Source organism: Thamnophis sirtalis, unplaced genomic scaffold, assembly GCF_051295495.1.
Source record: "Thamnophis sirtalis isolate CommonGarterSnake01/CBP01778 unplaced genomic scaffold, rThaSir2_p1.2 scaffold_5, whole genome shotgun sequence".
Classification (NCBI taxonomy): domain Eukaryota; kingdom Metazoa; phylum Chordata; class Lepidosauria; order Squamata; family Natricidae; genus Thamnophis; species Thamnophis sirtalis.
Genome location: NW_028261385.1, coordinates 130014896 through 130035716, shown reverse-complemented (window position 1 = coordinate 130035716; position 20821 = coordinate 130014896). Strand labels below are relative to the sequence as shown.

At 38.4% G+C, this 20821-nt stretch overlaps 1 protein-coding gene across 1 annotated transcript; it reads left to right on the top strand.

Annotated features, from left to right (window-relative positions):
- Nucleotides 1–365: 365 nt before the first annotated feature.
- Nucleotides 366–19525, top strand: CHGB (chromogranin B). Its single transcript, XM_014072318.2, has 5 exons — nt 366–512; nt 10015–10061; nt 11436–11529; nt 15240–16954; nt 19150–19525. The coding sequence occupies exons 1-5, from the start codon at nt 461–463 to the stop codon at nt 19231–19233; spliced, it is 1992 nt and encodes a 663-aa protein (XP_013927793.2). The 5' UTR covers nt 366–460; the 3' UTR covers nt 19234–19525.
- The last annotated feature ends 1296 nt before the right edge of the window (nt 19526–20821 follow it).

Below are 20821 nucleotides of genomic sequence, written 5' to 3'. Positions count from 1 at the left end.
GGCCAAGCAGCGTGGGAGGCTTGGATGAGGATAGAAAGGGGACACTTGTATTTCCAAATGGGGTGGAGATAGGATATAGGTGGCCTTCTTGGAAACAGTGCTTGTTAATTCCAAAGGATTGGGGAGGGGGGCTTTACCTTCTCTGAGAAATAAGGTCCATCCTACCGGAGTGGGAATTGGGGAGGGGGGGAGGCTTTCTGCGGCAAACGGAAAGATGGAGAGGTGGTGGGAGTCCTTCCTTAGCGGATTCTAAGGGAGGGTCTTTAAGGCCATCTCAGGAATTCTCCGCCCCGTTCCTTTGGGGTCCACCTCTGACGCAAAACACTCCCCTCCTTCCTCCGCTTGACTCAGGCGCGTATCCCCCCCTCCCTCCCTTAAATAGCCTGGATCTGCTCGTAGAAGAGAGCTGATACGAAGAAGCTTCAAGCCTTTGCGTGCCAACTTGCTTGCTCCGCCGGCCATGGTGCCTCGCGTGGCGCTGCTCAGCCTGCTCGGAATCGCAGCTCTGGCAGGTAAGTCCGACCTGGATCAGCACCTTGGACAGCGGCGATGGGATTGAGGACCGCGGAGGGATTGCCGAGCGCGGAAAAAGCTCAGTGGGAATTCCACAGCCCTCACCAACCAAGAGCTTCTGTACTGGTTGAGAATTGGCACAGGGAAGTCGTCTTCTGACCATGAACAGCTGATATATCAGTCTGCCTGTGGCTCTCATCTCATATAAAATGTTTGGGCTAGAAGTTTTATTAATTATCACCAATACATGCTCTTATCATACATAGACAGAAACAAGAATGTGGATGCACGGCATACTTAATGATTAATGATAGCTAGAGCGTTTCCATGTCTTTGCTGAAGGAAGCTCCAGCCAGATTCACTGCTGTGCAAATTAGCAGAGCCAAAATCTCACAAGTATGTTGGTATATCCAGTCAATGGACAGCTTCTGCCTTTCAGACGTGCACTAGATTTCCCAGGTCAGAACCACCCATCCATAAACTGGGCTGCGTTTGGGGGAGGGCAGAGGAAAAGAGAAGATACTGAGGCTGGAGGAAATTAATGCAGTGTGTATATGTATACATGTGTGAATGGACATATTTGTATCCGTATTTGTCTCTTGTATATGAGAAAAGAGGCAAGAAGGAAACTTTTGTGTAGTTATTGAGTGCAGGTACATGTTTGTTCTTTTTGTGTTTTTAAATATATAAATATATGGTTTAATTCTTCAATGATTATATATATTAAGCAAATGTTCAGATTATGCTTTTTGGAAGTAAGATCTTTTTTAAAAAAAATCTAAATATTAAAATCACTGAAGAAAAGTAATATACAGTAATTTGACAGGAATATTACTAGTGGCTCTGTGTTTTATCAATTGACAAAAGCGTATAAAAAGCTATTATGCTTTTAAAATAACGTTTGACTTTTCTCCATTAGCTTGAACAAGCAGACGATTAAGAAAATGCTTCTTAGTCCTCATCAAATAAAAGCAACTATTTTTTAACAGAAGTACTCTTGAGGGTAATTGTCACTGTTTAAGTATTGTTGCTCTTCCTTTAAAACCTGTGGCATTTAGACCTCTTTTTTTTTTTTAAGTCTTGTTTCCCCTTACAAGTGTGTAGATTTTGTTTTTCAGGTTTTAAAGTTTTAGCGAGAATGGAAAAATATGATTCTTGAACTTCACATCTTTGTACATCTGAATGCTGCACATGCAGAAAAGTAATTAAACAAAAATGTATGCAGATGTTGACCAAATTGTGTGTGTTGTGTAAAATCGCATGCCTACATATCAGAAATTTATCCCGGATCTAGTAAAAATAAATCCATTATATGAATTGGAATCAGATTGGGAATGGACTATTTAAGTCCCTACCATTTTATTCAGTCTAATCTATTATGATTGAATCTCGATTGAACTCTACTTGTTACAATAATGAAATGCAAATCTCAATTCCCCTATAGGCTCTATGTACTTAGCAGAGTATCAGCACCACTAAATTTAATGAAGCTTACAAGTTAGCATTTTTATATAAGAGAACAGTCAGTTTATCATTCTATACTCACTAGGAGTTGTCCCAGAATATAACTTGACATATATATTGTACAGTAGTTTGAAATCAAGTGTTGTAACAGTGTAAAGATGTAATAATTTCATCCCTCCACAAAGAAATATAGAATCAAAGATAAATAGCTAATTGGTCATTTACTATTGTACTGTAATCTTCAAGAATGATTTAGAACTGCATGTAAAAATTATACCTTGGCTCTATATTTAAGTTAAGGCATGACCAAGCAGAACAATTTGAATGGCTAATTCTATAATTCCATTATCTTGTGACATACCAAAAACTGTCTTATTCATAAGAGTTCCCCAAAACCTTTAATTCCCATTACATTTTCTCATGAACATCTATTTGTCAATATAATATTCTATATTCAATCACTCTTAATTTTCTGGAATGAAGAGGAAGCATTAGCCACACGTATATAAGTAAAAAATTGTTCAGTATATATATGCGCATCATACATACAGAATATGAGAGTGTTCAAAGTTTTCTCAGGGATCCCTAAGGCATATTATTCTCATATTAAATCCAGTTTAAGCAAGAAATGTGGAGAAATATCATATATTATTATTGCTTCTGAAGTTTGATAATGTCAGCAGAACAAGGAATTCTCCCTGATGCCATTGGAATCATGTTGCTATTGATTAGTTCAGGAATTCTCAATCCCCTGGTCCATGGACCAGCACCAATCCATGGCCTGTCAGGGACTGATCCATGCAAGCAAGTGGAATCCCCTTTGCACATGCAGAACCATGAAACTACACCCCCACCTGGTCTGCAGAAAATGTGCTCTCCATCGAACTAGTCTGCAGTACCCAAAAAGTTGGGGTGGGGGGGTGGGAACAGGACTAATTGGGTTAATAAACAGAATGGAGAGGTCCCTGCACTTCCAAAGCCTTTATCTGACTGCCCACTCAAACTTCTTTCCCTTGTCCTCTCTCACCTGAGGATTCCTGACCACACCAAGGATAAAAAGCCTTCCATCCCTCTTTTCAGTATTGGAAACATAGGGATAATATATTGCTGATGCCTTTTCCATTTTTGAGGATGCTCCAATGCATAGCTCTATTGCTGGCAATGTGGTAACCAAGGCAAAGAAGGAAGGAAGGAAGGAAGGAAGGAAGGAAGGAAGGAAGGAAGGAAGGAAACTTGTATATTTGTATATTACTCAGTCACAATATTTCAGGTTCTTTACCACCATTACAGTCCTCACACACTGGTTAAAATTCATTTGACTTCATTAACTTAAAACACTTCATCAGCATCCAAATCTTACAGGCTTTAACAGTATCTGTACTGGTCAGTGGCTTTTGTACCAACTGGAAGATTAACTTTAGTTGCTTTCATAGTCTGAGTGATTGGCATGCCTGCTGTTGAGGATTAATGAAGCATTCATGTACCTTAGAAGAGGGTCCTAGAAGATGTATTGACTCCAGGGAGTCATCCAACCTGGATTGCCTCCAGTATGATGTATGAATAATTCTCTGCTGTAGGTTAAATATAATAGAAGCAAGAACAGACAACTAGCAGGCAGCCTGATTATTTATTAATCTGTTTTACTATAATGTTTGTCCCCAGGCTATCTATTTTGCAGCTTTGATAATAGTGAGACATAACCCAATGAATTAGATTAGGTTTAGCGATAATGACCTACTCAGAACCATATGGTGAGATTTTTGCATGAGTGGAAGTTGGTATGTGTTTGTGTGTGTGTTGTGTACACACACACACACACTCACACACACACACACACCATGTTCTTGAGCACCTCCTACTATGAGAAGGCTTGCTCTGCATTAGCAAATTAGGGTTATTTATTTTGTGCTGTTTTCAGCTAGCTGCAATTACCGTAACCTTAATTAACCTTAATGGGATATATAGACTTGTACAAAGTTAAGGAACAATATGGTGGCTGATCCACCTGAACTCACTGTTGTATGCCGAAACAAAACTCTAATGTTTCATCTAATGAAAAATAAGCAAGTATAGCATACTTGGTAGAGAAAGGCACAACATGTGTATATTTTCATAGCTTTAGGATATAATAAATTAATAAAGTTGTTTGCTGGGAGATGGATCTCTAGTAATCTGAGGCGATATTGTTCCTACCAGCAGTAACAGTAATTTATCACCATCACTGAGGGTTATTTCTATTCAACGTGACCCATTTTCTCTAATCCTGAACAACTGAATTGTAATGGGAAGATGCTATCCTCATGTATTATACATGTACAGTTGTCATATCTTATAGAACTACACCCACCTCATGCCAAGGAGGACATCAACATTTATGTATAATAGTATAGCTTTTCAACAGACAACAACACAGACAAAAGAAGCAACTATGTTGTGTGTGTTGCTTAATATGGATTGTAATCATATCAGTCACAACAATTATATTAAGCAATTTCTTAATGTTCCATTTAATCCAAGACAGGACTCAGGACTTAGAAAAACACAATTTCTTGTCATTGCTCTAAAATTTTATTTCATAGAATTATATTCTCAAAATGAAATTTTCATTATTTTTGGTCTGAGATTTAAAACGGAAGGATCCCGACAGTAGGGAGTAAACAGAATTGTCCATGCCTGGAATTAAAACTATGATTTTTGCAACAAATTTGGGAAGTTAGGGTTATATCGGGTCAAATGTTTACGCTATTCTTTAATGGATGCCTGTTTTGGATCTCAATTCCTTTTTATCCTCAGCTTGCACAGCTTATGGCAAAGGGTTGTAGCCTCCACCTTCAATATACTTCCTCCTTGGTCAAATGCATTGTCTTTTAAATCTCATGTAGCCTCACAGCTTTGAGACAAGACCTTTTCTTAAATTTCTCAGTCTGTATTAAACACTCAGATCCTGGCTAAACAATGGCCATTGCAATTGATATATTTTAATTAGCTGTAGAAAATGTCAGGATAAAACTTCACGCTCAGTGATTCTCTTATGTGCTAGTTAAACGTTTGATACAAGTTGAAGAAAGAACAGGCAGTGCATTGATGCTTTCTGAGTTTATCGACATTTGGAACTAGCAAAAATTGAATGTAGCTTAAAGGACACCCTTCTGCTGGTGATGCATTTTCCTTCCCCAAACCACGTCACCACTTTAGACAGGTCCTTTTGACCTCTTATCTCACTGTTATTTAATGTTGCAATATAGCAATTTATTGAAACATTGCTTTGACTTTTATCAGGATCTAGCAGCTTAATGAGTAGTAACTGTTCATCACATGGACCTCAGTGTTTGTTAATCTACACATGAAATTGTAGGGTACAATCCAGTAATGGTATCCTCTTATCTTCACTACTGATTTGGTTGCAGGAGTGTGTGTGTATGGACAGAAGATCCATGATGACATCCTCTGGTACAATCAGAGGATACCACCTCTGGTACAATCCCTCAAGATTTTCCTTCAATTAAAAGAAATAAGAGGACTACATCCCATGTAGATTTTTTTTCTCATGCATTAGAAATGGGATTCATTACCCCTTCTCTTTTCCCCCCTGCATCCCTTCCATTTCAAATTTGGTCCACAGATTCTCCAACTGTACAGAGTGGGGCACAAAAGATGCAGACGGAGGGGAAATCCAAAACAGATGCATTCCAGCTGGACTCAATACAGACACTAGAGTTTGTTGTATGTTGTACTGTGTGATCCTATCAGACAGGATCAAAAGAATGTCAGATCTCTATCCAACCTTCTTTGCAGCCACACCACAAAAGAAGGATTTTGGTCTAGAATCTAAAATTCCTTCCATTTGGTCCAAGTGGCATCCCACCATGGAAAACATCAACATAAATATTGGTGAACAATATTGTAATCTTAATATAGTGTTTATATAAGGAAAGAGAGGGAAGGGAGGGAGAGAGAAAGAAAGAAAGAGAGAGAAGGGGAGAGAGAGAGAGGGAGGGAGGGAGGGAGGGAGAGAGAGAGAGAGAGAGAGAGAGAGAGAGAGAGAGAGAGAGAGAGAGAGAGAGAGAGAGAGAGAGAGAGAGAGAGAGAGAGACTCAATGAATGGTGCTTCAGGGATATGGTCCAAATAAATAGTCTTCTATGCTCTTTTGCCAGCTGACAGATGGTAGCATTTTGTGTTCAGTGCTTAAATTACTGTTAGGGAATTAAACTCAACAGCAATTTCACTTGCTTCCTACCATGCTTTCCTTTGTAAGCATTTTGAATGGCAGTTAGTTTAGGAGGTGGTGAATTTCAGTCCTTTCCAGCAGTCTCAGCATCATGGTAAGTTCTCATGTATGATGAGGATTGGAGTCCTGGAACATATGGCAGAGTTTTGGCTTGAGTGTCAGATCTGGCACAGCATTTGGCTTTCCATTATAGTGCTCTTGCATTATAACTCCTTTATTTATGGGGCAGATATGAAATCTAGTTAAGAACAATCTCTTCCCTGGACTGCAATGCCAACATTCATCCACAAATGGCCAGATAATGACAATGCTTTTTTTGTGCTAACTTTCAGCTAGAAATATCCCAATAAGCTTATCGTTATGTTCATAAAAAATATAGGAGGCGGCAGTATCAATAATATTAGAAATCCCTTTCTCATTCGCTTCAGTGACAAATAACCTGACAGCTCAATTTCCTGTTACCCTGGTCTCCTGAAAAAATAATAAAAACTTTCCACTTGTGAAATAATCCAGTTCTACAGAGGGGACTGAAGGCAAGGGAGATTCTACTGCTCTTCTAGCATGCCATGTCTCAAACTTCATTCTCTCACCATGAAGACATTTCTTGTAATGTTCAACTAAAATCTCTGTTTAGGTCAAGTCATGCCTTTTGGGGAAGCAAAGAACAAGTCTTTGCCATCTTTGATGGTATTAAGTAGAATGTTGATGTGTTATGTTATACCCTTCTAATAACTAATACTAATTGCTGTGTTTTCTTCTAGACAATTGTTGGCATCCTTTTAAATCACATTGAGGAAGTTCTTTAACAGTATTTTGACCCATACTATAGGGACCAGAGGTCCCCTTCACCAAGCGGGAATCATGTTTTGTTTTTTTTTAAAAAGGAGAATCACATCAGAAGTTAGATGATGATGACCGTAATAAAAAAATAATACAATGTGTGCCTTTAATGCTTGTAGTGATTTTCATGAAGCAATTACAATCATTGAGGTTTATTTAAACAACTGCAAAATTTCAATCCTCTAGGACATGGGTGTCAAACATGCCATGTCATGTTTCACAACGTTTTCCCCATTCATGGAGCTGGGGTGGGCATGGCCTGCATGTGATGCATACGGTTCGTGGGCCGCCAGTTTGACACCCCTGGGATGGGAGGTATCACAAAACAGAATTAAAGGGATTGACGCAGGTTGTGGTTTGACTACTTGTTAAGCAGGAAAAGGATAAATGATGGGGTTCTATATAATTATAGGAGGTAGGTGATTGCATGTGGGCATTTTTTTTTACTCTAGATCATGAGTTCTTTAACTTTCAGGACCAAACCAGCTTCCCCATATAAATGATTGAAGATGAACAAGACCCTTTAAGCGGAAGTTGCAGCTACCTCCTATACCACTGGCTGTTCTGCTGACAGATGACAAATATCTTGAAGTAAAAAGCAATTTTACCAGAGGATACATGCTAGGAAAAATGGAATACGTGCCAAGTGCCCAAAGGGTTTCTCCAATATGTTATTCAAAGCCTGTTCTAATTTACTCTCACACCATATCGTTCCCTCTTTTATGAAGTATCAAATATCATGTTCGATCACTGCGCCTTATTTAATAGGCATTGTCACTTGGAAGAGGCTGGAATGATCCAACCGGGCCATCAATGCTGTTTTCATTTTCTCTCTCTCCAAAAGTATACCTTAGCCCTTTGTAGCATCAAAGCTGCAAACGGATTTTGGGACGAGGGTGAGAAATTACGCCACCACTCTTCTGAACACGGCTTGGGCGGGCACCCATGGGGTTTGCACTACCAATTAATGTCCTGCCTGATGGATGGCTGAACGTTAGATGTTCATTCATGATTAAACTGTGTGAGCAAACCAATTTGCTTACATTGGTGCTGTGTCTGCATCTGCTTTTTACTGCCTGCATTGCAGATGGAGGCAGGCACTTATGTGGGAGTGGGGGGAGGCAGAGGGTGGGATGATTTCAAACACAGAGGCAGAGAACATGAACCACCATTCCCTTGACACACTAAGGTGGGGAAAGAGACACTCCCAATGCCATCTGGCAACTTGCCATGGATTTTTGCATTGGTACTACGGCAGTGGTGGGTTTCAAAAATTTTTAGAACCTCTTCTGTAGGTGTGGCCTGCTTTGTGGGCGTGGCAATGTAAAATGTGGTGAAACTCACTTAACAACGCTCTTGCTTAGCAACCAAAATGCTGGCTCAGAAACTCTGGCATTTGAAGCACGCAAGTCTTAAAGCTGTCAAGTTACAAGACCCTTGCATCCCTAACCCTTTAGAAAAAAACCCCAGGGGTGTTTAAACTTGACAGCTTTAAGACTTGTGGACTTCAACTTGTGGATTTCAACTCCAACACTCTTGATGATGTGTGGATGGGCGGGGGGAGGGAGCTGGAACTGGTTCTAAACGGCACTGTAGATTTGTGGAACCTCTTCTATAGAAGAGGTTAGAACTGGCAGGAACCCACCCCTGTACTACGGTATCATAATTCAAAAATAATGTGAAAGTTAAAAGATTATATTGATATATTTAGTTGATCATACTTACTTCCTTGTTTTTCTTTCTTGGTCCATTATAGCTGTTATTATTTGAACCCAAGCAACCTTTTTTAAAAGGTTTCATACAATCATGCTAGTGGAATAATACAAAATAACATGCTTTATTGATAATGGAAAAATCACAATATCATATAAATCAGCTTCAGTAAGACTTGCAAATCAGGGTGGTAAACTAATATTTGCTTTTCATATTGGGAAGGAGAAGCATCTAAACAAAGATACAGTTATAAAATGAAATAATACCCACCCAGTGGAACCAAACAAAATAAACCAAATAGTTCTCTCTGTTGTGTGTGTGTGTGTGTGTGTGTGTGTGTGTTTGTATGTTTGTGTGCAGTGGTGGGATTCAAATAATTTAACAACCGGTCCTCTGCCCTAATGACCAGCTGGGTAGGCGTGGCTTGGTGGTCTTGTGACTGGATGGGTGCGGCCAACTCAATGTCAATCACATTGATGGCGCTTCGCCTTAGCTGTTACAATGTAATAAGGGTTAACCGAAGAGGCAGTTTCTGTAAGCAGGGCAATAAAGATTAGGCTAGAAACAACATCAGAATGTTTCCTTCCTGCCTTCCTTACAGGATTAGCCCTGTAAAGTGGAAAAAAACAAAATGAGATTTCTTCCAACAACCGGTTCTCCAAACTGCTTAGAAAGTTACCAACCGAATTGGCTGAATCCCACCACTGTGTGTGTGTATTGCTTACATGTGAGTATGCAAAGGGAGGGGAGGGAAGCCTCTTCAAAAACTCAGAACTAGTTATTGCTTTAGCTTTGCAAGTCATAGTCACAACAAACTGCAGTGTTGATGCATGGTTGTATTTTCACTGTACAAATACGCATCGTTGTATATACAGTACATTGTAAATACAGGCAATCCAAATAACTCAAAATAACCACATCAGGCTGCTCTCTGTCACACTTGGCTAGCCTGCTCCTAGATGTATTAGATGCAGTTTCTGCACTGCTGGAAATAAAGCGGATGCTGCTTGCTATCATTTCTCTAACCTCCCACTAGTACCTTTTTAAATAAAGAGAACTATTTTTAATCAGAATGAGCAGGGTGTATGGTTGTGCAAATGGTGATATGGGAGCCCTAAAACTAGGGCATGAAAATTATTCTTTGATTGAAAAAAAATGCTTTGAAATATTCGGTAAAACCAAAGTGGATATAGTTGTCTTTTTCTAAAGGTGTAATTTTAAACTCTCTTCTAATGTTTATCTTTTTGGTTTATAGGTATTCATTCAGCTCCAGTAGAAAATGATGACCATGCTGGAGAAATGGTGAGCAGAAAACTTATTTATCTAAAAAGTGAAATGTATTAGGTCACTTTTGTAGGAGAAGGAGTGGCAGGGCCTGGGGCAGAGTTAAGAGAGGGATCAGCTTAGAATTGTTATATTCCCACAAGCAATCTAAATTCAACCCCTCTTGAATTATAGTTGACTAGATTCTTGTGAATAGGCATGAGCAATAAATCAGCTTAATTGGAACTTAACACATGGTCCTGATTATTTGCACCTGACACCTTTCACAGATAATTAGAAATTATTGCATGCTCTAGAGACATACGAAGTGCCTTATACATAGGCACTACCATGTTTTAATGGATGACAACTCCTTTCTTTGGAGTAAGGACCTTTCAGAACAATTTAGCAAGGGACAGGGACAGGAGTCTTTTGTAAGCAAGATAATTTAATGTACCTGGTGGCCTCCTCTTCTCTCGTGCATTTTTTTTTTCTGGATTGTGCCCAATTCAACATTTCCATATGGATGTTCAAACCAGAGAAATGTTCATTCTCTTCCCATATTTCTGTTGTCAACCAAAACATCTCTTCTAGGAGTCGATTTTTACAATATTAAGACAAGAACACAAAATGTTTACATTGAGACACCTTAACTCTAACTGAAGTCATGGGAATTCCAGCTACTATGTCTTATTACATAGTATTTCATGGCAAGTCCAAATCACCTAACCTAGAATCTTTCCATAAGTGACTCTGAATTAACTTAGCCATATCTTATGAAATAAAAACTGGATTTGTGCAGTACTTCATAATACAATGCAGGATATTTGACTGGTGTTTATATAATTTTAAACCTTTTATATTTTCTGTCTTCTCAAAAAAGCAGGATCATCATATCTTTCTTGGTAGATACTAAAATTGAGATCAGTGCAGGAAGAAGATGGTGTTAATGAGGAGGGAAGAAAATGTTGATGGCCAGCTGGCTACAAAGCTACTGTACTTAAAATTCAGCAGCATGATTCTATGGGGATTAGATGCCACAAAAATATGGCTGAAATTTCCATGTGGGGCTGGAGGCCCTTTGAAATAAGTAAAGCATATGAAAAAAAACCCCATTTTTGTTGGTGTCACATGCTTTGGAAATCTATTGGCCTAAACTTTTGGATTTCCTTCTCTTGTTTATATCCTGATGGTGAAAATAAAGATGCTATTATTGTAGCTGGGCATTTTTTCTTTTTTTGAGCAACTATTAAATAACTTAGAAATTTAGTTTCCTTTGCTTCAGGATTACTTACTCACTTGGAATCTTCCAATTATAAATTTGTTTTCCATGTTTATGATTTTAATTAGTTTGACTATTTGGTTGAAATATTTCAAAACTAAATGAATCTTCCTTTGCTGCTTTTGATCTAGATAACCCGATGTATTATAGAAGTCCTTTTGAACAGTCTGTCAAAAGGCAATTCTCCGCTTATTAATCCACAGTGTAAGGAGCTTCTGAAGAAAAGTAAGTGTGTATCTTTAAAAAAACCTAGCATACTTTCCATTAGCCTTTATATTAGTTGAACATTATATAATATTGTAATATTTATGTAATGTAGACTGAGAGACTTTCCAAAATTGCTCAATTACAATTTCCAACAAATCTTGCCATTACTACTAGAAATTGTTGAGAAATGTAGCTCAACAATATCTGAAGAAACATATTCCAAGTTCCTAGTGTAAATGGAATTGACAGTGGCTTAAGAATCCACAGTCTTTCTTATTTATTTATTAAATTTATCTGACTACCTAGAATAGACTCTAATAGATATGGCACTATGTATAGGAGGTAGTAGGAGGCATTTCTGGGAAAGTGAAGCTTCCCAGCAAGCAAATTATAGGGAAGCTGAAATACATTGCTTCTTCTCTGAAGAATCATATTGTGGTGGAATCTCCAGCTAAAGTGGGTTATGGACTCAAGACTCAAGCTTAGAATCCCTCCAGTGGTGGAAGTAACAGAGGTCAGAACCCACTTAAAACCCTTGAAGCCTTCATCTGTCTGTTCCCAAGATAATGGAATCAACCTCACAACTTCATTGATTCCCCCGGGGACATAAGTCTGTTGGCATAACCAGATCTTGAGGGACTTTCGAAAACTCATGATGTGGTCAATCTTATCTCTGAGAGAGAAGATTCCACAATTAAAGTGCCACAGCAGAAAGTCCCTACAGCCTACCAAACATAGGCCTCTAAACAATGGAACCTATAACATACCCATTCTGTGAGATCTAGCTGAAAACTGGCTCATTGAAGAGTACAAGTATTAATGCAAATAGCAATGTGAGTACTAATTTTCAGAAAGCTGACGTTAATGGGTTCCAAGTGCAGTTACTCATTATGAATCCACATGCACAATTAAATGGAATTCTTATCTGGCACAAGCAACACACACACACACACAAGTCTGAATAGAAAACATGATGAAGAATATCTAAAAATGGAATTTATTTGGACTGGAGATCCACTTGCCTCAATCCCCTAGTGCTTGCTCAGGAAGTTTGGGCTAAGAATTGTTTTTATAATATATTAGCGTTATTATAATATACTAGCTGATAACCCGGCGTTGCCTGGGTATTTATTTATCCTAATCCTGCATTAGACAGGAAAAGCCCTGATTTCGGCTGCAATTAAATTAGTTACAAATGTTTTCCCGGTGTCCCCAAAAAGTGTCAAGGAAAGTGATACCACCTTGTTTTGCTAGCTGATCCATGATCATTTGGTATGCTTTTTTTCTGATTTAGATTGGATTAGAAGTGGTTTCTTGTCTGCAATATTTGCACTAAGCTGTTCAATGTAGTTCTTTTCTCATATGTAATCTGTTTGAAGAATGTCGTGTCGGTCTCATAGTGGTGAAGACAGGCCGAGTTGCAGTAATGTTTCATTGATCATGGCAATACATTTGTCCTCAAAAATAATCAAGCCTTGTTGAAAATGTCCGGACCAAACATAATTTCTAGTGTTGGATTTTCCCCCTTACCAGAGGAAGCCCCCTTGTGGAGTACTGTGAAGCCGTTACCATGGCAACTCCACTGAAGCCATTTTACAGCAGTACAATAGAAGCTGTTTTAAGGCACAACAGGCTGCATCTTAACAGAACACACACCCTGAGGGATGTTAGGGGTATCTTACCCCTACAATATTTGTTTACAGAGAGTAAGTCATCTGTGTACCAAGTTTGGTTGAAATTGCTCAAGGCGTTCCAGAGTTATACTGGAATGAAAACACACACACACACACACACACACACACACACAAATACATACACATATACATATTATGGCATGAGATACATAAAACAATATACACTATATTGCCAAAAGTATTCGCTCACCCATCCAAATAATCAGAATCAGGTGTTCCAATCACTTCCATGACCACAGATGTATAAAATCAATTACCTAGGCATGTAGACTGTTTTTACAAACATTTGTGAAAGAATGGGTCGCTCTCAGAAGCTCAGTGAATTCCAGCATGGAACGGTGATAGGATGCCACCTATGCAACCAATCCTGTCTGAAATTTCCTCGCTCCTAAATATTCCACAGTCAACTGTCAGCTGTATTATAAGAACATGGAAGTGTTTGGGAAGGACAGCAACTCAGCCACGAAGTGGTAGGCCATGTAAACTCTTCCAACATCAGTGTGTGACCTCACAAATGCGCTTCTGGAAGAATGGTCACAAATTCCCATAAACACACTCCTAAACCTTGTGGACAGCCTTCCCAGAAGAGTTGAAGCTGTTATAGCTGCAAAGGGTGGACCGATGTCATATTGAACCCTATGGATTAGAAATGGGATTTCACTTACAGTAAGTTCATATGCGAGTAAAGGCAGGTGAGCGAATACTTTTGGCAATATAGTGTAAATGGTAAATTTCGTATTTGATTTCTGAATAAAGTTTTGGTGCAAAATGTCAGCCAGTCAGTTTTATAGCCAGCTATCTCACTCAGTGACTCTGGATGGGTTACAATTCAAAAAATATATTATAACGAAGGAACTAAAATATTTTAAAACAATAAAACAAGCATCCAAAATAAATGTACACAGTAGCCGAGATGCTTGGCCAGTTAGAAATATAGCCAGGAAATGGGGCCCTTGATAAATTCAGCCCTCAGGCTTGGGAACATTTTAAACAACTTAGTTTTAAAAGGGGACATGAACACATATATACAACCATAATGTTAACCTTATTCATAAAAAAAGGACTCCCATGTTCTAGGACAAGCTAAAGCAGCAAAGGTCCCTAAGATTCTTCTTGACAGATCAATGTTTATAGGCAAGAACCTTTGCATGCTTGTAGAAGAGTAAGTGCATTCTGTGACCTGGTTTTTTTTAAAGGTCAGGTTAAATATTTGTATCCATTCAGATTGTAAATACGGATTCAAAAATTGCTGATTTCTATCCCATAAGGCTCATGGAAGAGCCCCTTTGTTTTCTTTGCTACAGCTTGATGGTTCCATCACAAAACTGCGTTCGACTAAAGGGCGCTCGACGAAACCGTGTAGCTGACGTCATCACAGCGCGACAACAGCGCGGAGACAGAAGCACGGTGTAAACGCTAAACCTAAAATTAACACCTAAACCTAACCCCCCTAAACCTAAACCTAACCCTAACCCTAAACCTAACCCTTAACCTAACCCTTAACCTAATCCTAACCCTAAACCTAACCCTAACCCTTAACCTAACCCTAAACCTAAACCTAACCCTAAACCTAACCCTTAACCTAACCCTAAACCTAACCCTAAACCTAACCCTTACCTTAACTTGAATCGGCTTGCTTTCAAAGCACTATTTAAAGCGCCCTTCTTTCTCTGCGCTCGCTGTTGTCGCCCTGTTGATGACGTCAGCGACGCGGTTTAATTGGGCGTGCTTTAGTCGAGCACGGTTTTGTCGTGCCACGCAGCTTGATGGCATGGCTGTTGCCAGGTGAGAGTTGAGGAAATGTTGGGGAAATAGTGAGCAAGTGATGAAGTCACCACTGACCATTGTGAGGTATGCACAATGTAATAATAGTACAAAGAAAAAAAAACAACCCCATGGTTGTTGATTCTCTTTGGGAGGTCCTGAAGAGAAAGGAAAAATGGAAGAAAATCAGCGACAGAAGACAGGTAATCCACAATGAACATGAAAATGTAATTGTATTATAACGAGGAAGCATATTTTGTTTTGCTGCAGGTGAACAACAAAAAGAGAAAAATGTACAGCAAGACATGGAACTTGGCACAAGAACCTTATCGGAATCAGAAGAATTAACTAAGCAGTCAGAAGGGACTGTGAGGGAAGAACAAGATGTGAGTGAAGAAGAGTTTAAAAGACAGACAGAAGATGATAAGTGGCACCTGGAAACGAAAAAAAAAGGGGGAAGCAGCAACCCACAAACTGCCTCCCAAGGGACCTCTTATGCTTTGGATAGAGACCATAAAGAAGAAGAAAAGAAAGAGAATGAAAAAGGAGCCGAGGAAGATAATTACAAAAGAAATCACCACAATGAAGATGGAAGCAAGGAAAAAAAGGCCGGCGAAGAAATAGAATCTGTGCCTCTAGAGAAAAAGTCCATTCTTACATCTGGAAAAGTGAATGAGGGAGATTACAAGCATTCTCATGGCCAAAAGTATGTGGAAGAAATAATTCAGAGTCAAGAAAGGGAAAATGAAGACAGTGAGGAGGAGGAGGAGGAAAAGGAAGAGGAGGAGGAGGAAGAAGAGGAGAGTAATGAAAAGTATCGTCATAGCTTTCATGAAGAATTTGAAGATTCCTCAGAGAGGGACGGTGGCGAAACAGAGAAGCAAGACCACAAATCAGGACATTACCGAAGAAAACCAAGATTGGGTAAGTCCCGTGAATACAACAGTCATCATATTGGTGAAAAAAGAGGCTCATCTGAAGAGCCCAGTGAGGAAGAAAGTGAATTCTGGAGTAAAAGGAGTCATCAACCCAACCATTATGAGAGAGGACATTACTTTGTGGAGCCAAGAAACGCTATTGAAATGCATAGGCCCGAGGAAATGGAGAGAGAGATCAGGAACCAAGGATATTGGGATCAACACTACCCCAGCCAAGAGGACAGTGATGAAGACATGAAGCAACAGAGCGAGGAAAATGAAAGGAAACAGTATCAGTACATGAGGAAAAGACTTTTCGGTGGGCCATCAAGGGAGAGCAGACATCACTATGAAGTAAGGGTCCCTTACAGCAAAGCAGGGAAGGGAAATGGAGGTATGAAACAAAGCCATGATAGCATAAATGAGAAACGGCACCATGGCCAACCAAGCATACAGCTAGAGATGGCAAAACCACAAAACAAAGAGAGAGAAGGAGATGGAGAGCAGCAACTCAATAGCCAAGAAGAAAAACACTATGCCAGAAATGATGGAGAGCTAGAAACTCCACACTATAGCGAGAGAGGAAAACACTTTGAGAATAAAAGGACTCTTCTGCTAGAGGAGGGCTACCCAAGAAGCCACTATCTTGTAGAAAATGTAAAAAGAGCTTTAACATCATTATATTCCCAACAGCCCAGGTGGAAAAACAGACCTGTGGACAAGAACGCTGACATCATCAATCCACTGTTGGAGAGTGAAGAACGCAAGTCCCACTTGAATAAGAGGGAATTCTTTCCTGAATATAATGATTATGACTTGTGGGAGAAGAAACAGATCCTGGATAGCTTAAGCCCCAAACAGGACAGCAATAATAATCCTGAGAGGCTATATAAACCTGAGACAAAAAGGCAGTATGATAGAATGGATGAGCTGGCCCATCTTCTGAGCTACCGGAAGAAATCTGCAGAATTTCCAGAACTCTACAGCTCAAAAGAAGACGTTGAAAGGGGACACGTAATAAGAAGTGGCAAGAACAAATTTAATCAGAGGCCTCTGACACCAGAAGAGGTATTTATTTTATGATTTCTAAGAAAGCTAGAACAATTCTTTTCTAAAAAAAGTCTTTTATTTCAGCAAAATAATACAGTATGTGGCTAGGCGCAACATATTGTACGTTAGGGTTATATTCTCAGTATCATGTTGACAACTTTGTATGTGATAAAAAAATATGAAGCCCTGTTATTTCAGGCTTCATACAGTTGTCAAATAACTGACAGGACCATCAATGTGTTCCAGTTAATAATCCGGCTTTAGCTGTTTTTCACTTAGCCTTCTCTGTGTCTAGGTATCATTTACACTTGTACTTCACTGGAATGACACAACCTGCTGAAGTTGCTTCATAATTACCCTATTGAAATTGTCAGCAAAACTGGATCTTAAAGAGGAGGGAAGAAAAATCCTGAGTGTTAAAAATATCTAGGAAGCTGTCAATCAAGGACATGTTCTGATTTATTTAGTGCAGAAGATGTTAAGACTCCAAGTAACTTATTTGAAATGAAAATATCTAGAATTGTGCAATCTGCTTAGTCCCTGTTTAAATCAACTTCTTTGTCATGGCATGGCAAAACATTGGCTAAGGCAAGACTGATTTTCTGCAAAGAACTTTCTTCTGGGGATAATCTGTAACGATCTTTCTAGTTATAGACTAAGCTAGAGTGAAACCTTAAGTTCTGATGTTACTTCTTACAAAATACCTGAACAAAAGGTAAGCTCCAAGAAGTCCTACATATATATTTTTTAAGAAAGGCATTCAGATTGTAAGCCAATAGGCTCATTCTTCTTGCTTTAAATTGATCTAGTTAATATAGCTGCATTTCTGGACTGGTAACTGCTGCTAAGACATACAAGTGTTTTATGTTCCTCATAGGCTTCAACTATTGCTTTTAAGGCATTCACTACATTTTTCACTGTAATATGGAAGAGGACTAATTAAAATGTTATATATAGGGAATACTTTGACCCAGGCCAGTCACCTAATGTAAGGTTTCACTCAAGCAAGATACATCTGTGTATATACATAGATACGTGCTTAGCTGCATGACACTCAACACTGCTCATCACAACAGTGACCTGTTTAAACTTTGAGTAACCAATATTTCATTTGAAATCTGTTGTTCTGTTCTGTTCATGTGTTCATTTAAATTCTGGGCTGCAGGCCTCATTTCCTCCCATACTTCCTACTTAGAAATAGTCAGATTTCTATCAGGCTGCCTACGTTTTCAGGAATGACACATCCTGACTTTCAATATTACACAACATGGTGTATCATGTCTCACTGAAATAACTACAAGCAAGTATGCACGGAGTGACATAACTGCCATACTATAAATTCATGTTCTGGGAAAACCATCTGACCACATAACTTGACAAATGATCAGTGCCAAATATCCTTGACAACTATGAGGATGCAGAGAAGAATTAAAAATCTGAAGAAATGCATGATGATGATTTCTGGTCATTTTGGCAAAATGTAAACAATTGGCACTTATAAACTGATTCCTAGAGAAACTGTAGTTCTCTATAAATACACAAAATATGAATTACTATAGTACACAAACATGATAATGGCACAGGTTAACATCACATGGTTGATCTCCATGTTTAGGAATCATCGCTATGCTTTGATGGAAAGTAAGATTAATTTCATCGTGCTCTCCTTACGGAAATGGATCACATGAATCATAAAAATAGAATGCAGGAGTATTTAGAACTCTGCCCTACATTTCCTTTCTCAGTTTTCTTGAGTGATGTTGGGAGATTATGCATTTACAAAATTTTATTGCAATAAAACCATATTTTACAAGTATTTTGCAAACATTACATAGGTAATTAAAATCTAGTAAAATAGAATGTTTAATTCTTATAGAACGTTGAGTACTTTTTTCTGATCGATTTCTTGACTGTTGTGAAAGCAGCCCCTGGATGTCCCCACACATGTGTGCCTACATATGTTGCTTATTTTATACAGCTTTAATAGAAAAAGCTATTGGAAGAGCCAGAAAAAGTAACTAGAACTACATTAGAATTAAAAATCCAAACATAATACTTGCATATGAACCACAAATCTAATTAAATCTAAACCCAAGATCACTATGCAGTACAATTGCATGAATGTCTAACAATCAAATGCTCAAAATAAAAAAAAAAGTGTTGTATGCTTTTAAGGTCATAATCTACATGGATTTCCTTTTCCATTATCACAGGAGAAAGAACTGGAAAACCTGGCTGCTATGGATTTGGAACTGCAGAAGATAGCTGAAAAATTCAACAATAACCAGAGAGGATGAATTTTATTTGACCTAATGTGGTATGGTGAAGAGTAGCTTTATTTAAACTATCCCGTATTTACTAGTAAAGTCACTGCCTCAAATGTTGTTCTTCTCCCTAATTAGAAATAGTTTACCATCCTTTAAATATATAATTTACATCAGTACAAAGCATCTTTCTGTTCCAAAAGATTTCTTAAGATCAGCATGAATTCTTGCCTTCTGAATTTTGAAATGTTTGAAGATAATTGTGTGTGCGTTCTTCAGAAATATATTATCTTGGTAAAAAATAATAAACTTTACATTGTCTACATACCGTAGTTAACTGCATGTGCTCCCGCATAGCTTGTTTATGAGTTACACAGGTTTGTCAGAGACGACACAGTAGTATGCTTGTAAGTCTATATTGGAACTAGTTTTTTGTTCCTTATAGATTAGTTTATTTTGTAGCACCTTAAAATCTATTTTGGAACGCTGACAGCACCAAAATAGATGCGCCATCTACTCCTATGTTATTATGAGATAAACTGAACACTCACAGCTTATGAAAAAAGGACACTGGCTGCAGTTCTCCCACAAAAGCATTGAATGTGCATCTTAAACTACCCCCAAAGTTTCTATGGAACTGTATTTTTGAGTCATTGATACCTAAGTGGCTAGCTACATAATTGCTGCCTTGCATTGTTGATAAATATAATAAAGGTGGGATTAAAAGAAACTAAAATGTTCACAGCCTTTATAGCAATGAATTTTAATGTAATATATATTTAGCTTTTATTGTGCACTAATCAACTTTATTTTGGTCTCACTCACGTTTGGTGATAAGATCCTCACCACTACTCAAGCAATACAAAAATTAGATACCCCAGCTTTAAAAAGAAAACTGAATTTTAACCTTCTGGTAGTATCAGAATACCTGAAGGAATTATGGTAGTGAGGTACTCAACAGGACAAAGTTTCTGCTTTTCATCATATTCTGATGCTGAAGATCTTCACAAGACTTCCAACTTATTTTATAGCTGTTAATTCTAGTACCCCTTAAGCAGATTGTTTTTATTGAATCTTGACAACAGGCCTGGAAAATGATTCCTTTATATGAAAGTGAGCAGGCTTTGTTTATTCTCCAAAAGCACCAGGAGTATCAATGATTTTTATTAGGGGGAAAAAAATATCTACTGCACTGATTGCAATTTAAGATTTCAGGGTCCAAAATTTTAGCACTAAGGCCGGCTAGCCAAAGGCATCCTGGTCTCAAAATACCAAACCAGTCACACAAATATTGAACACATTAAACATTCAATTAAAAAGTTAAAAGAATATAAAACACAATTGTGGATAGGCTTGTTAGCTGTCGATCTGCGGTAATCAATATTTTCATAGGTCATTTATTATCACTAGGATTGTCTATTCTTGATTCTCTAATTGCCACCTACTGGATGTTGGAAATATTGCTTCATATCATGAGCATAAATGAACGTTCCTTCTGGTTTTTCAAGGCCAAATTAAATAGGTTGGGGAATCAACTCCAAGTGTTTTTTCTTCCTACCATAACTCAACTGGGGGAGATTAAAATCTGAGAAAGTCGGCTAATAACCTGGATTCACCGAGG

Bases quoted from the DNA above. Each gene is read 5' to 3' on its own strand.
- CHGB (XM_014072318.2), top strand. From the start codon at position 461: ATGGTGCCTCGCGTGGCGCTGCTCAGCCTGCTCGGAATCGCAGCTCTG. The intron at 10,062-11,435 runs GTGAGCAGAAAA...CTTTTGATCTAG, and splicing joins ATGACCATGCTGGAGAAATG to ATAACCCGATGTATTATAGA. The intron at 11,530-15,239 runs GTAAGTGTGTAT...GTTTTGCTGCAG, and splicing joins TAAGGAGCTTCTGAAGAAAA to GTGAACAACAAAAAGAGAAA.